The 15444-nt window shown below is 39.7% G+C and overlaps 2 protein-coding genes across 10 annotated transcripts; both read right to left on the bottom strand.

Annotated features, from left to right (window-relative positions):
- Positions 1 to 1119: 1119 nt before the first annotated feature.
- On the bottom strand, positions 1120 to 8765 carry LOC108011938 (Adenylyl cyclase X E). Its single transcript, XM_017077187.4, has 12 exons — positions 8590 to 8765; positions 8388 to 8528; positions 7353 to 7512; positions 6517 to 7294; positions 5708 to 5808; positions 5287 to 5644; positions 3153 to 3600; positions 2727 to 3088; positions 2567 to 2661; positions 2356 to 2507; positions 2023 to 2161; positions 1120 to 1954 (listed from the first exon to the last, which is right to left on the bottom strand). The coding sequence occupies exons 1-12, from the start codon at positions 8659 to 8661 to the stop codon at positions 1380 to 1382; spliced, it is 3381 nt and encodes a 1126-aa protein (XP_016932676.4). The 5' UTR covers positions 8662 to 8765; the 3' UTR covers positions 1120 to 1379.
- A 146-nt stretch (positions 8766 to 8911) lies between these two features.
- ACXA (Adenylyl cyclase X A) lies at positions 8912 to 15355 on the bottom strand. Of its 9 annotated transcripts, none has more exons than XM_065867915.2 (12): positions 15164 to 15343; positions 14959 to 15099; positions 14747 to 14906; positions 13906 to 14692; positions 13236 to 13336; positions 12830 to 13184; positions 12020 to 12470; positions 11148 to 11509; positions 10989 to 11083; positions 10775 to 10926; positions 10574 to 10718; positions 8912 to 9582 (listed from the first exon to the last, which is right to left on the bottom strand). In XM_065867915.2, exons 1-12 carry the CDS (start codon positions 15263 to 15265, stop codon positions 9074 to 9076), a joined length of 3360 nt encoding a protein of 1119 aa, XP_065723987.2. In that variant the 5' UTR covers positions 15266 to 15343; the 3' UTR covers positions 8912 to 9073. The 9 variants fall into 9 exon arrangements, with proteins under 9 accessions (XP_065723987.2, XP_016932731.3, XP_065723988.2 ...); XM_017077242.4 differs by having other exon boundaries at positions 12830 to 13169; positions 15164 to 15342; XM_065867916.2 differs by having other exon boundaries at positions 14747 to 14869; positions 15164 to 15300.
- Positions 15356 to 15444: the final 89 nt, after the last annotated feature.

Below are 15444 nucleotides of genomic sequence, written 5' to 3'. Positions count from 1 at the left end.
ATTTATTGCTTTATTGTAAAAACCAAGCGCAGAGGCAAACTTTTAAGCTACTTTTCTGTAATAGGGGGTGTCATAGATAACCCTTAACGCTGAATTTAGATGCGTTTCTTATGTGCATTATGGAAAATTCTATACGAATTCAGCGTTAAGCGATTTCTCAGGCAACCCTAATTAAAAAGGGTTTTAATTTCTAAGCAAAATTATAATAGTCTCCCCAAATGTTTTAAAACAATGTTTTAAAACAAGAATTACCTTTATGGCGAGGTTACAAGTGATGAATATGAAACACTTTAGCAATGCAACGAAATTATATTTTTTTAAATGTTTTTACCTGTATTCTGTCAAAATAATTTTGGCATTTTAATTTGCATTTGGAATCCACCTGAATTTCAATTTGTTGCCATTCAGTTTTTGTCCTTAAAACAAGCCAACTACTGCATGCATTTGGACGAGAGCGTTTTACATGTCAAAGGGACGTTGGACTGTGTCCGTGCAGATAAAACAACTCTATACCGAGCGGAAAGGGACGCCGAATCCTGGGGGCTTTCACCGGAAATGGATGTTTCTCTAACGCGTATTTTCGCATTTTCGTGTTGTCGTGCTTTTTTGATGTTCTACCCAGAGAACTCGTCAATTACAGCAAACAATGACAAGCATCATCAGCATCAAAGGGAGCCGTTCTCACCTTCCACATCTGTCAGCGCCATCATATTTTCCAAATTGCTTGTAAAAATACCTTTTAATTGCTCGTGAGAAAGGGGATTCCATCGCATCCCCTCACTTGGCACTCAAAATTTTAACACGGTCTGGGATTAATTGAATTAAGCTGGAATGGAATGGGGAATGAGGACGGCCAAATCTAGTTAGCAGCCAGGGTTCTGATTTTGGTTTTTGCTACTGCTGCTCTTGCTTTTGACACTTTAAATGGATAGGCATAGCAAAATCATTAATTATATTTTGTAATTCGAATGGAAATTGCATGTCACTCCTTGGTACAGGAAATGGGGACACAATCTAGCAAGTCTTTAAAGGGCTGGAAGTAGTACTGCTATAGATGTACACTGAGGGAAAGAGGGCGTTCTTAATTCAGGAACCAAATTCACGAGTTATGTATATTTCAGCGGTTCTATAGATTCTTGATAAGGGGGCACAAGTTTGTGTTTTTGATTTTTTTAAATTGGTTTTAGGAAACAGGTCAATATTAACTGACTTTTAGTACCATTTTATTTTGAATGGAGACTGTGTTCTTGATTGCAGACGAGGCTTTTTCTCTGGTTGTCGAAAGTAAATGGTAGTACAGGAAAACAATAACCCTTTCACATTGTACTAAAAAGCAACTAAAATCAAAGAACCAAATGATTAAAAATGCTAAAGCTCTCTTAATTATCTTGTAAGGCATGCCTGGAAACCGAAGCACTACCAAGTTCACTGATATCATCCAACACATCTGGGTGAGAATAGGTGGCATGCAACGAAATAACCGTACTGCGCTCCACATGACTGGGAGATCGTGTTGGCGTCGAAGTGATAAAGTTTAGATTGTCATCGATTCCCACCAAAAAAGTTGGGATTTCGCCACGCCCTTTTACAAAGGTAAGGCCGCGATATTGGCAGACGATGCCGAATTCCTGAAGGATTTTGGCAGACTCCTCTGTAACCTGGATGTTGCCCGGTAGTCCTGTCGTCTCCATCCTTGAGGCCATGTTGACCGGATTGCCCCAGATGTCGTAGTGTGGCTGCGATGCGCCCACTATACCGGCCATAACCTCGCCGCTGGAAATGCCGATGGCCATCGATCCGTCCGTAATACTACGATCCCCTGGAATACTTTGGTAGGCCTTGTTGCATTTTGCCAGCGTGCGCATCATGTCCAGGGCATAGGAGACCATTACAAAGACCACTTCTTCTCGCTCCTTTTCGTCCTGCGTGAACTGTAGTCTTTGACTACCTCTTTCTACGTTGCGTTAAACGCAGTGGATAAGTAAAATGGTTCTAGTAGTTTCACACAAGCTAAGTACATACCAGTTGAGTTTGAGCCTCTATTTTTCGCCGTTGTACTAGTGGAACCCGCGAAGTTCACGTTCAGTCCACACGCTGCCATATATGTGCACCCGACGATTTTGATTTTCTCGACCGAGTAATATTCCTTGTAGAACAGCAACTGCATTTAGGTATTGAGAAAACTATTTTAATATTTTTCATGACACGCTAATTCTTGAGAGTTTTTGAAGCATAAATTAAGCTGTCATTCATAACACCTTTATCTATAAGCATTAGCAGTAAAAAGATTTTGCCAAATAGAGATTAAGTTTATGACTTGGACAGCTAAGCGGCTAAGAGAAACTTGTACCTTACCAACATATCGAATTCCGCAATAATTTCATTCAGTACCCGTAGGGTTCTTAGATCCATTTCAAAATTTATTAACATGGCAAACATAACCGAAACCATTTGATAATTTTCATAGTAGAGTTCGTGCTTGGCTAACGAATTTATGTAAACGTCGACTGCAGGATAGAGAAGATATTTTATTTTAATTTGGGATTTTATACCGTTTTGGACTCACCGATATGAGCGGGAAGAATGTTGTTAAGGATAATTGTAATCGAGTGATTGGTTAAATTGGCGTCAGCCTCCTTTTTCTTTAACTCAACACGCCAGCTGAAGAAATCAGGATAATAATACACATAGAAGCAAATATTTTTAATTTAAGTCCCCGAACTCACTGGAAGTTTACTTTGTTGGTGAACTCAAGTTGGCGCTCCTTCACAACCATAGTTAGCAGGGTAACGCATATTAGCAGAGCATGTGCGTACTCGGCGCGAAAACTTGGATTAGTCGTAACGCTGTGGTGGAAGACGAACTCATACTGGAAGAAAATCATCACCAGATAGCAGACCGTCTCTAAAACGGCCATTGCAGTCTTCAGTGCCAGGGAAATGTGGGCGAATGTGAATGTCAGGCAAATCATCAGGGAGACCATGTTGGTCGCAACCCAGGGCTGAAAGCATATCATTGAGTCCTGTTCGTAGTGAAAGAGCCTCTCCTCGATAAAGGCCATCTCGAACTCTTCGCGATCGCACGTCATCTGATTCAATTATTCAATGCTAAAATAAATCATGTTTACCTTCTCGATCGCTTTGAATACTCACCACAATAAGACACATGACGGAAAACCCCGATACCACTAGGAAGAGGTATATGATTACACGAATGATCATACTGCCTATGATTTTCTCGTACACACGAAATATAATGCAGCTAATTCGGCTGTAGCTATGTGGCTGGTTCCCAAACCTTTTCCAGCATAACTTCTTGTACCAAGCGATGAAGGTCAAAACGGTCTGCACTATAATCACGATGGTGGGCAATATCATGCAAGTCGGGCATAAAATCTTCGTGTCCATTATTTCAATGTACACCAGACAGTATCCAACGCACAACCCCAGGAGCATGCTGTATTTGAACATGTAGTCGGTTTGCTTCAGGTATGCTCTCTCCAATTCGCAATCGTGGTATTTCAAGCAAATGTTTAACTGATGATACAATGGTATGTTCACTCCTTCTCTTCGACGATATATGCCGTATAAGGTTTTGGGACTGTGTCAAGAGGCCGAAATTTAACAAATAAATTAGCAGTTACTTAATTTTACCCCTCGAATGCAAACAATTTCTTGAATGAATTCGTTTTAAATTGTGTGCCTTAAAATAAAAACAAGGAAGAACGCTATAGTCGAGTACCTCGACTATCAGATACCCGTTACTCAGCTAAATAGAGATATGCAAGCAGCAAAGCGAGATTAAAATGCGCCACCTACCGGCGGTATACAGATTTAAGCGTTATGGGCGTTAGAGTGGGCGTGACAAATTTTTTTTGGATCAATCGATAGGTATAGACGAGACCAATACATTTCAGTTAAATTTTTATCTAGCATAAAAATTGTGGGCGTCACAGGTTTTCGCGGTTTGTGGGCGTTAAAGTGGGCGTGGCAAACTTTTTTTTAAGTCAATCGATAGGTATTGATGAGAACATTACATTTCAGTTAAAATTTTTATTCTATTGTAGCATCAAAACTGTAGGAGCCACAGTTTTGGGCGGTTTGTGGGAGTTAGAGTGGGCGTGGCACTATGCTGAAACAAACTTGCGCTGCGTAAGAAGCTCAGGAATCTGCACGCCAAATCTCAATAGCATAGCTCCCATAGTTCTCAGCGTTCATCCGGACGGACAGACAGACGGACAGACGGACAGACAGACATGGCTAGATCGACTCGGCTAGTGATCCTGATCAAGAATATATATACTTTATGGGGTCGGAAACGTCTCCTTCCCTGCGTTGCAAGGGAATAAAAATTGGAATACTTTACCATATAGCTGCCATATGAACGGTTGGATAAGTAGTGATAAAATAATACAACGACCGAAACATTAAATTTTCGGTAAAGATATACGATAGTAAATTAAAATGGAACATTATTTAAATATTTCTGCAATTAGCTTTTAGTTTTCCTAAAGCTCTGTGCATATAATGCTCCCACAAGAACGACCTGCAAGGGTATAGAATCTTCGGCCTGCCTAAGCTAGCTTCACTTCTTGTTTAAATTTGATCTACCTTACATTTTTACATCTTACGCTTTTTACTTTTATCTGCCTGTGACGTCATTGACGTCTTGCTAGATACGGGCGTACAACTATTACTTATCAACTAATAGTCCGATTTTAACCATTTTGGAGTGCAGACAGGTATTGACAAGAGGAATAAAATAAAATTTATTTTAAATTTAAATATTTGAAAATGTGGGCGCCAGAGTTTTTGGCGATTTGTGGGCGTTATAGTGGGCGTGGCACTTTGAAAAACAAAAAAGCGCTGCGCAGGAATCTCTAGAATCTGCAAGACTAACCCTACAATTGTAGCCTTTATAGTTTCCGAAATCACAGCGCTTATACGGACAGATGGTGATGACACTCGGCTTGTGATCCCTTATGGAGTCGGGAACGCTTCCTTCTACCTATTACATACTTTCCGACGAATCTAGTATACCCTTTAAATCTACGAGTAAGGGGTATAACGGGTAATTTAACTATGAATTATCTCGGTTTCCTTTTGTAATCATCTTAACTAGTTTCAAGACATTTTATAATCCTTGGTTGCATTTTTTTTTGGACTTAGTTACATTATCATGACTTAGGGGTCAAAAGGCTGGAAACCATTTTGCCCTGACTATTTAGCCCTGAATTTCAAGACAGTTTCCTCAAACCAAGGATTTTGTTTTCCTCTTAATACTTACTTGAATGCACTAACCGGCATTTTCCGGAACTCTTCTCGCAACTCTTCATAAAACAGCTCTTTCAAGCTTTCATTAGTATTATCACTCAGTCTTGATCTTGATCCTACATTAAAGAGGGAGACAGCATGCAGTTCACCAAAGTTCTCGTCACTTTCTTCTGCATCCTTTTGCAAGTCTTCACGAATAATGTATGTATTTATTCGATGTTTACTCAGAAGAGGATGATTTCTTGCCTTTTCAGGACCATCTTCAATTACATAGCGCTGTTTGCTCAGATTATTCAAAGTTGCTTCGCTGATGTGCACGAATCCCGCCACTCCGGTGGATTCCAGAACATTGGCAATGGTGACGTCCAGTCCTAGAAGAATTTGAGAAATTTGAGCTACCAGCGGATTTTCGTGGAGAGGATTTGCCTTCTTACCCCATATATCAAACTGAAGCTTGGCTTCGCCAATGACCCCAGCAAACAGATTCCCCGAGTGAACTCCAATGCGCATATTAATGTCCAAGCCTTGTGTGTCGCTGGAAACGCATAACAAAGGTATAGTTACAGTTGGAGTAAGTATACTCATACAAATAAATTTATTTATTTTAGAAATCTCTCCTCGGTCCTTTTTAATTTAAGACAAATAATGTCTTGGTACTTAAGAAGATCCATTTAAATATAGAAGAAATATAGCACATTTCTTGAAAAGGATTAACAGGAATCGTCCTAATGACACTTTCCAAGAAAGAATTTTCCTTAATAGAAAAAAAAATTACTTGTTCTTGTGATCTTGTAACAATATCTTTTACGTTCTTAAATGCAAAAACTTCCCCTAAATTCCAGAAAGAAGTCGATTCAAAAATTAAAAAATAATCAACGTTAAAAACAACCGACATTTTCCGGTAGAGAAAAATTAAAAAAGAAAAAAATTATCGCGTGTTATTTGTAAAAAACAAGTCTCATATATTTTGACTCTTATTAGATCAGAAAATGTAATGTACATTTGTAAATATTTGTTTAGTAACAGTTAGTATAACAAATAATTATGTTTGTACAACATAATTTCAGCCAAATGATTTTGGTAGAACATAAAATAGTTATATACAGTGGATGCACATACACAGTACTAATGCTTACTCAAACATTTTCAGTGAAAATTCTAGCAAACATACGTAAGTTCTTGAGAACATTTTCCCTCTTATTTTAGTTTTAGCTGGTAAGGCGTTGTTTAAGGGGTGACTTACCGTACTTCCATGATTTCGTCGATCATAGAAAGGCCTAGGGCCACACAATTATTCGCGTGATCGGGATCGGGGTCTGACAAACCCGCCACACAGTAGTAACAGTCGCCCAGGAACTTGATGCGCTGCACCTTGAAGCGAAAAGCAGCCATATCGAATCTTCCGTAGAGGTCGTGCAGGACCTTTACCAACTTCTCGACCGTCAATGTAGTGGTCAAGTGGGTGTAGTTCACCACATCTGCGTACAAGATGGAGACATCGGGATGGATCTGGATGGCCATTGCGCGCTCGAAGGCACTGTAGAGACGAACGCCGCCGCCGCGCTTGGTCAGGATAATCCGGTTCTGAATGTCCTTTTGCAAGGGCTCCGAGATCTGCGGCGGCAGGATGGAGTCCAGCAACTGCTTCTCCTGGATTCGGGCGTTGCGCAGCCAGAGCTCCTCCTTGATGTACTGGTGCCGGTCCAGGAAGGATGAGCGCACTATCGTGTCGTTTATCACGCGGTAGAATATGCCCACCAGATTGAGGCACAGGTAGTGCACCAAGTCCACGGACATTCCGCCGTTGGAAAACAGTTCGGACACGAATTGGGAGAACCCGTTGGAAAGGTATTGCACGAAGTAGACAATGTACACGGCTGATACTAGGACTGCCAGAAGGACTGCTCCGCTCATGAAGTGGATTGGCAGGAACATGTATATCATGTATACGATGTAGGTGTCGTAGAACGTCCCCAGCTGCCAGTTGTGGGCGTGGTAGTGGTAAACAGATTCAGTTAGGTCTAAAGGTAGATTTCGGAATTTGGCATTACTAAAAAAGTTTCGATTTTTAAGGCTTACCAGAAAATACCAACGTAAAGGAGGCAAATACCGAACTGCTATACATATACCACGTGTGTTTCGCAATAAAGCCATCGCAGAAGTTAATGCTCAACACGAGTAAAAGGACAATGGAGCATCCTAAGGCTAAGGCCACATCAAAATAGATAATCGACCGGCGCTTAAAAAGTATAATATATAATTTGTTACTTAAATAAACAACTTACAAATTTGTATACCCCTTACTTGTACAGTAAAAAAGGTATCCTAGATTCGACGGAAAGTATGTAGCTGGTATAAGTTTATAAATTTGTATTTATAAAGGATTTATAAAGGATTGTATATTGCCTAACTGCAGTAGACAAGAATATCTCTTTCACCGCAAGTTCTCCTCAACCAATCGATTTCTTAATGGTCTATTTACCAAAAATTCGGTGAATTACTGGTTTTTATCATTACTCATAGAGTAAAAAGTAATGAAAAGTATGCATCGACGGCCTCGACTATCCGATACCCCTTAGTCAGCCAAGAGGAGTGCGAGAGAGATGAAGATATGCAATCAGCAAAGCGACTTTGAACAGTGAAGATAAATATTGAATCTCAACAATTTGTATGCTAAATCCAACCTTCTAGCTTATATAGTTTTTGTGATCTAAGCCTTCATACGGACAGACCGAAGTAGGGATGAACATGGCTAGATCGACTTGCCTAGTGAACCTGAGTAAAAATATATATACTTTAAAGGGTCGGAAAAGCATTCCGAAAATTACGAAAATCGATTCATCAAAAATTCAGCTTACTTTTTGCCCATGTTACTATGTGCAGAATTTGTACACACATAGCTGGTGCCATGATATCAGCTTCTTTATTTCGTCAATCGTTTTTTTGCGACCGTCACGACTTGTTTTATGCATTAATTATAATTTAAATAAGAGTTATAAGATATAAAACTTATAACAGTTACGAAAATGGGACCCAAATGTTGAGTATTGAGTGTTCATTAAAATTTTAATTTTAGTCTACAGATTTGGTGATTCCCCTTTTCAGGTTACTTACCTCAATGGTTGTTAACAGCAGGGTACAGTGCAAAAGGGTCACGAAAGAGTGCAGCAAAAAGAAAGAGAATAGGTAACTCTTCCAAAGGCGTATGCGATACAATCGGAACTCGTTCTCCAAGCCCAACTCTGCACACTTAGCCTAAAAAGTGCGCTCTTGTTGTGTTTAATTTAAAATAAATTAAAACTGGATTACAAGTTACCTTAAGGTAGCCCGGTTCCCACATGCGCTCCCTCGCATAGTTAAGCTGGCAATTTCCTCTGGGCAATGGCATTTTGATTTATTATTCACAAATCTGTTTTACTATTTCAAATGTCAACACGTTACGACTCAATAGATAAACTTAACATTAATCACAATGCCTACTATTGCAGGGATTAACATTAATAAACAGGCAAAATAAAAATCATTTATTTATTTTAAGACAAATATCCTTCCGCAATTTAGATGCACAAACCGTTGTGACTGCAATTAAAAAACATTTTAACTAAAATGATATAATATATATGTATTTTTATAAAAATAATATGATTAAGAAATACAAAGATTGGGTTCATTTTGTAAAGCGACGTACCTCGAATTTTCCAGTCAGCAATTACAAATAGAAAATTTGAGATACGTAGCCTACAATATGAATTTTGAAACCGATTTTAATTTTACGTAAAATTTTCCCTGAACGATTTCTATCAAACTTCTTTGCCGAACAGATCCGTATCTTGAGTATACGGTAAACGCCTTGGAGACTTACTGGAACCTTTCCTGGAAATGAAGTTTAAGTCCTCATCGATCCCAACGAAGTAGGTGGGAATTTCCCCACGTCCCTTAACAAAGGTCAAGCCGCGGTAATTACACTGAACGCCGAAGTCCTCAAGAATTTCGGCCGACTCCTCCGTCACCTGGATGTGGCCAGGCAGCCCCGTTGATTCCATTCGCGAGGCCATATTGACGGGGTTTCCCCAGATGTCGTAGTGCGGTTGAGAAGCGCCCACCACTCCGGCCATTATCTCCCCGGTGGATATTCCGATGCAGATCTCCCAGGTCGATAAGGCCCGATCGAAGGGTCTACCCGCGTATGCTTTGTTGCACACAAACAGGACTCTCATCAGGTCCAGAGCGAACGTGGTCATTATAAACGCCACCTCATCGTGATTGGAACCTTCTTTGATTGACTCTAGTAGACTGCGCTCCTCCTCCACTGAAACAAATACGTTCACAAGAACAACAAGAAGATAACTAATAATCCGATTTGAAAAAATAATACAAAGAGGTGTCCATACATTATTTGTTTTTGTATTGTTTTTTGTCTGCCAAATAATGACTCCTGCGAAACAAATTAGTTTTTTTGCTCGATAACAGGGTGGATGGAGTAAGAAAAAGTCAAAACTAAATATATATACAGTCCCTTAAACACTATAGTTACGTAATAAATGGATAGCCCCTTAAATAAATCTTACACTGCAAAAAGAACATATAAAACGCGGGCGCCCTAATCTTTTGTGGGCACAGGAATGGGCGGGGCAAAGTTTTAGGTCAATCAATAGGTATGACAAATTAAGAAAAACGTACACTGAAAATTTTTAAAACAAACTTGTACTTTTTTGTTACTTTTACAAAATCTTTAAAACATGCGGATGTAGATTTTGCATTAGAGTCGTCTGCCAGCACTAGAGTGGGCGAGGCACCTTGGGGTAACTAACTTGCGCTTACTGAAAAGCTTATGAATCTGGATGATAAATCTCAAACCTCTTATAGTTTCCAAGATCACAGCGTTATTACGGACAGCTTTCCCTATCCGATTATTAGTTATTGGTCTATCTATAAATAGATTGGTTCACCTTGTTAGTGGTATTTACCTAACCAATTCCAAATAAACAAGAAAAAACGCTATACTCGAGTATCTCGACTATCAGATACCCGTTACTCAGATAAAGGGACAAAAGGGAGATGAAGATATGCAAGCAGCGAAGAGAGATTGTAATGCGCCACCTACGGGTGGGTGTAACGGGTATAAAAAGACGGCAAACAGGTTTTTTGTACTAGTTATACCGCAGAACACAAGTTTGTATAGGACATTTACTCATGAGGATCTTATTATCATGGAAAACTTTAAGTGGTTAATGGAAATTTTTGGCTGTGTACCTCAACTATCAATGTCATAGCAATATCAATATGTTATCAATACGTACTTTTGGAGTGAAATGATTCACTGCCAATGCTCACACTGCGTTTGATTTTTGAAGCGAGGTTAAGATCCAGTCCACAAGCTGCCATATAGGTGCAGCCAACGACTTTGATTTTCTCAACAACGTAATATTTCCTGTAGGTAATCAACTGCAATTGGATGTAAGTAATATAAGTACCATAAAAGCTTCCACACGTCAACTTACCAGCTTATCAAATTCAGTTATGATGTCGTTTAGCACTCGTAAGCTTGGCAAATCCATTTGAAAATTGATCAGCATGGCAAACATGACTGATACCATTTGATAATTTTCATAGTAGAGCTCGTGTTTGGCTACTGAGTTCAGATAGAGCTCGACTGCGGAAGAAAAAGTTAGTTTCTGCTAACCTCATTGGGAAGTTATTCCATCAAAAACTGACCAACATGAGAGGGAAGAATGTTATTGAGCAAAATTATGATCGATTGGTTTGTAACGTCGGCCGCTTTTTGCTTATTACGCAAATCCAAGTTGAGCCTGTTAAAAGCAAAAACTTGCAGTTGACTCTGAGGTCTATGTGTCTAACATTTATTCCACTCACTTGTAGTTCATTTTTGTGTTGAACTCGGCCTGACGCTCTTTTGCATACATAATGACTAGCATCATGCAGACCCGAACACAGTGCGCTATCTCAGCTCTCAAATACGGAGTCGTGGTGGCACTGTGCTGGAAAAGAAAGGCGTACTGGAAAAGCACAATCAGCAGGTAGGCCACTGCCTCGCAGCAGCCGATGATTGTCTTGAGGGCGAACGGGATGCGTGCGAAGGTGTAACTCATGCCGAGGATCAGGGCTACCATGTTTGTGAACGCCCACGGGTGGAAGCAGGTATTCTGATTCTCTTCGTAGTGAAAGAGCTTGCTCTCAATGAGGTCCAACTCGTACTGACTTTGATCACAGTTCGCCTGGAAATATCGAAACGCATACAATATGTGAAAGAAGTCCTCCCTTACCAGGATTTAACCAACGCACAGTGGAACACCATTTGATTTTTTGATTATACATTTTTTTAAACTAAAATAAATGTGTCCCAGTCGAAAGCTAAAAATCACATTCCAATAAAGAAAAATTCTCTTATAAAACGACAATTTTTGCTAGAGAAAATTGAATGTAGGAAACTACTTTGAAGATATGTTGATGCATTCCAAAAGTGTTCTTTTGAGGATAAAAACAAAAAAAAACAATATCTTCCGAAGTTGAAACCTTATTCCGATGGACTGCAATAGGAACACTAAATTTAAAGAAATACATGTAAAGGAAAAGGAAACTTTCACTAGGGAAGACATTCTGTTCTTCCAAAGAAATAATAAAAAATTCATTGTAGGTATTAACTTCCGACTGAGGTGTACTGGAGTAGGATACGAGCATTGCCAAAATTTAGAATTGAGCACCACTGAACCGATGTCTAAACTCACCAATATCAAAGCAATCACTATGTAATAGCACACTATAAGCATTATATAAATAGTAATGCGCAGGAGAAAGCTGTGCTGAATCTTTTCAAGCAGTTGAAATACGATGCAGCTGAGTTTGCTGTACTTTTTATTGTTATTGTGTCCATATTGCCACCAACACAATTTCTTGTACCATGCGATAAAGAGTAGGGAAGTCAGAAAAGAAAAGGCGATCGCATTAAGCACAATACATTCAACGCAGACAAGTCTGTTGCACGCGATCTGGATGAATATCAGGCAGCCCCCAATGCCCCAGGCCAGCAGCATAGAAGACTTGAATATAAAATCTGGTTGGTGTAAATAACTCCATTCCAAAGACGAGTCCTTGAACGCTGCACAAAACATGCCCACATCGTGTTGGGATTTCTCACCACTCGAATTTGGATTTTGCTGGCAGCAAGGTGACCGATACCTATGGTAAAAAGTAGTTCCAATTTTAAAACATGTTTTTTGCGTGCACTATTTAATTCTAAGTTTAATGTGGTTTTATGCTTAAATGTGGGTCCTAAACGGATTCATTATCTAGATATGGAAATGGAGAAGAATGGTGGCCAGACATAATATACTCGATTTCAAAACAATTTTTGAACCTTTCGGTCCACAATCAAGTTTAAATTATTCATGGGTAGAAGGCTCATTGATGAAAGCAAAATTATTAAATAGGAAGGAGAGACATGTACAGAAATGAAGTTAGTATCGAAATCAAAAAGCCACAAAGCTCAGTTTTGCTATTTTGACATGAAATTTTATTTTCACTAAAACATCACTTACTTCAAGCCCCCCACGGGCATTTTGTTAAATTCCTCACGCAACTCATCGGTCATAGAGGCAAGACTGGCAGTATCCCGGGTTGGTCCCAAGTTTTTAATGTCAACGTCCACATATGAGGGCCTTACATCCACTGGTCGGACAGAAGCGCGGTTTACTACAGCGGAAAGAAGGAAGGTGCTCATCGGATGCTTTTGCAGTACGGGATCCATTTGTGCCATTTCCGTTCCCGGATGGATCGTATAATCGGCTACATTCAAGTTACTTAGAGTCCGCCCACTAACGTGCACAAATCCTGGCTTTCCAGTTGCTTCCAAGCGATTTGCGATCTCCACGTCAGAACCTAAAGAAGTCGTTACTAGGATTTCATTAAAGGGATTTCATTACATCCCCTTAGGGAATGACCTACCCCATATGTCAAACTGTAGCTTGGTCTGTCCAATGACACCTGCCAGCAAACTTCCTGAATGGACTCCTATACGCATGTCGATATCCAAGGCACGTTCCGACCTGTGGACCATAAGGCTATCATAAGTGCACATAGATATTTTTAAGGAAATAATAATATTTGTAACTGACCCTAGTAGCAGCATTCAATAACAATAACAGTATCCCTTTATTTGACTATCTAAAAAGATTATCGATTCATATATATTTATATATATATAGTAATCACCTACCCCACACTATTAGTTCAATTTATCACTTTTACTATGATTATGCTAACATTCATGAATTCTTGAAATCAAAATTGCCCCTGTTTACGCTGACAGAGATGCCGGAACGGTAAGAAAAAGTGTGACCGGTTTATAAACTTATAAGAACTAAACTGAGTAAATAAAACTGGTAAAGGCAAGACAAATTTCTGTATTTCTAACAGTCTGGCAACTTTGATTAACTAGGCTGACATTTCCTATAACTATATCAATCTAACATATAATATTTTCGATATGTATTATCGTATTTTAAAACGGTATTTTAATACACGAGTTTAAGACAACGAAAATGCTAGATTAAAGTAACTTAACTTTATTTGCTTTTGAGTGTAGACCCAATTCTTTTCCCAATCAGTAACATACCGCACCTCCTGGATGTTGGCAATCATAGAAATTCCCAGAGAAACAGCCTTCTTAGCGTGATCTGGATCGCCCATCGTCAAACCAGCCACACAATAGTAGCAGTCACCAAGAAATTTTATTCGCTGCACCTCAAAAGATGAGGCAGCCATATCGAATCTGCCGTAGAGGTCGTGCAGGACCTTTACTAGCTTCTCCACCGTCAGAGTCGTTGTCAAGTGGGTATAGTTCACCACATCTGCGTAGAGGATGGAGACATCAGGGTGGATCTGGATGGCCATGAAGTTCTCTGCCCTCCGAGGAACTCCCATTTGGAAGCGGTCGAACTCGGCTTCTGATTGCATTATCTTTTCCTTGATGCTGTTCTGAATAGGTTTTGCAATCTGAGGAGGCAGGATGCTGTCCAGAAGTATTGATTCCTGACGCAGAGCGTGACTCAACCAGATCTCCTCCTTGATGAACTGGTGACGGTCCAGAAAAGAGGCACGCACCACCGTCTCGTTCATGATACGGAAAAATATACCCATCATGTTGAATCCCAGGAAGTGGAATACGTCGACGGATATCACATCAAAGCCATGAATATGCTTAGCAAGGTCACTTGGGTCCGTCACCAGAAAGTGAACGAAGTAGACCACGTATAAAAGACTGACTGAAAAGGCCAATAGTGCAGCTCCAGTGATCGAGGGTATCGGCAGGAACATGTAAATCATGCACAGCACAAAGACGTCATATGAGGTATTGAGAGGCCACTGGGTCTGGTAGTAATGAAATATGTTGCACGCTATATCTGAAAACGGAAAGTCAAAAAGAGGACATAGTCGATGGATAAACTTAAGCCTACCGGAGAATGCCACAATATATGCGGACAAAACCGAGGTGACGATCATTATCCAGTGGTGGCGAGTCACGAAGTTTTCGAAGAAATTAATGCTCATCAAGCCAGTAACCAGAGCTAGAGAAGTTCCTTCAAAAATCAAATCCAGATAGGTGAATTTTGTGTACTGCATACAAGTTAATTTAGATATGCTAAGTCCATCAACTGATTACTCTCACCTCGGCACAAGACCATTTCACTACTTGATGACCTACGACCACTAGTATATACAAGGGATAGAAAACGGTGAGGTAACTGATCATCAGACGGACCTGATACTTCTTATACTCATCTTCCAAGTTCAATTCCTTACATCTAGCCTATGGACATTACTTTTATGAAACAAACTCCCCTTTGTATAATAATGGGTTAACGATTTGTTACCTTTAAATAGCTATATTCCCACAGGCGCTCATCAGTATAGTCAAGATAACAGGTCTTAAACCTCTCTTTGAACGGCGTTCTATGAGTTTTTTCGTTGTTCATATCTCCGGATCGTTTCCTAGTGTTCAATATTTTTGAATAAATTTTGGATACCAGAGCTAAGCCTGCTTTTTGTAATAACGTGTCAAACGCCTATTTCACCTAATGGCTACATACAAAAGAATTCGAAAGAGATTGGACAACTCTCCGTCTTCATAAACTAAGAATCAAAGCGACCCTAG

This window comes from Drosophila suzukii, chromosome 2L, assembly GCF_043229965.1.
Source record: "Drosophila suzukii chromosome 2L, CBGP_Dsuzu_IsoJpt1.0, whole genome shotgun sequence".
Lineage (NCBI taxonomy): Eukaryota > Metazoa > Arthropoda > Insecta > Diptera > Drosophilidae > Drosophila > Drosophila suzukii.
Note: the sequence above shows the minus strand (reverse complement) of the source record. Positions and strands in the feature narration are given on the sequence as shown.

What these genes read in the sequence shown, in the direction of transcription:
- LOC108011938 (XM_017077187.4), bottom strand. Translation starts at nt 8,661, where the DNA reads ATGCCATTGCCCAGAGGAAATTGCCAGCTTAACTATGCGAGGGAGCGC. An exon ending in CTTTACGTTGGTATTTTCTG is followed by an intron (nt 7,295 to 7,352) that starts GTAAGCCTTAAA and finishes ATCTACCTTTAG; the next exon opens with ACCTAACTGAATCTGTTTAC. An exon ending in CATTCTTCCCGCTCATATCG is followed by an intron (nt 2,508 to 2,566) that starts GTGAGTCCAAAA and finishes TCTATCCTGCAG; the next exon opens with TCGACGTTTACATAAATTCG.
- ACXA (XM_065867915.2), bottom strand. Translation starts at nt 15,265, where the DNA reads ATGAACAACGAAAAAACTCATAGAACGCCGTTCAAAGAGAGGTTTAAG. An exon ending in ATATATTGTGGCATTCTCCG is followed by an intron (nt 14,693 to 14,746) that starts GTAGGCTTAAGT and finishes TTCCGTTTTCAG; the next exon opens with ATATAGCGTGCAACATATTT. An exon ending in CATTCTTCCCTCTCATGTTG is followed by an intron (nt 10,927 to 10,988) that starts GTCAGTTTTTGA and finishes TTTCTTCCGCAG; the next exon opens with TCGAGCTCTATCTGAACTCA.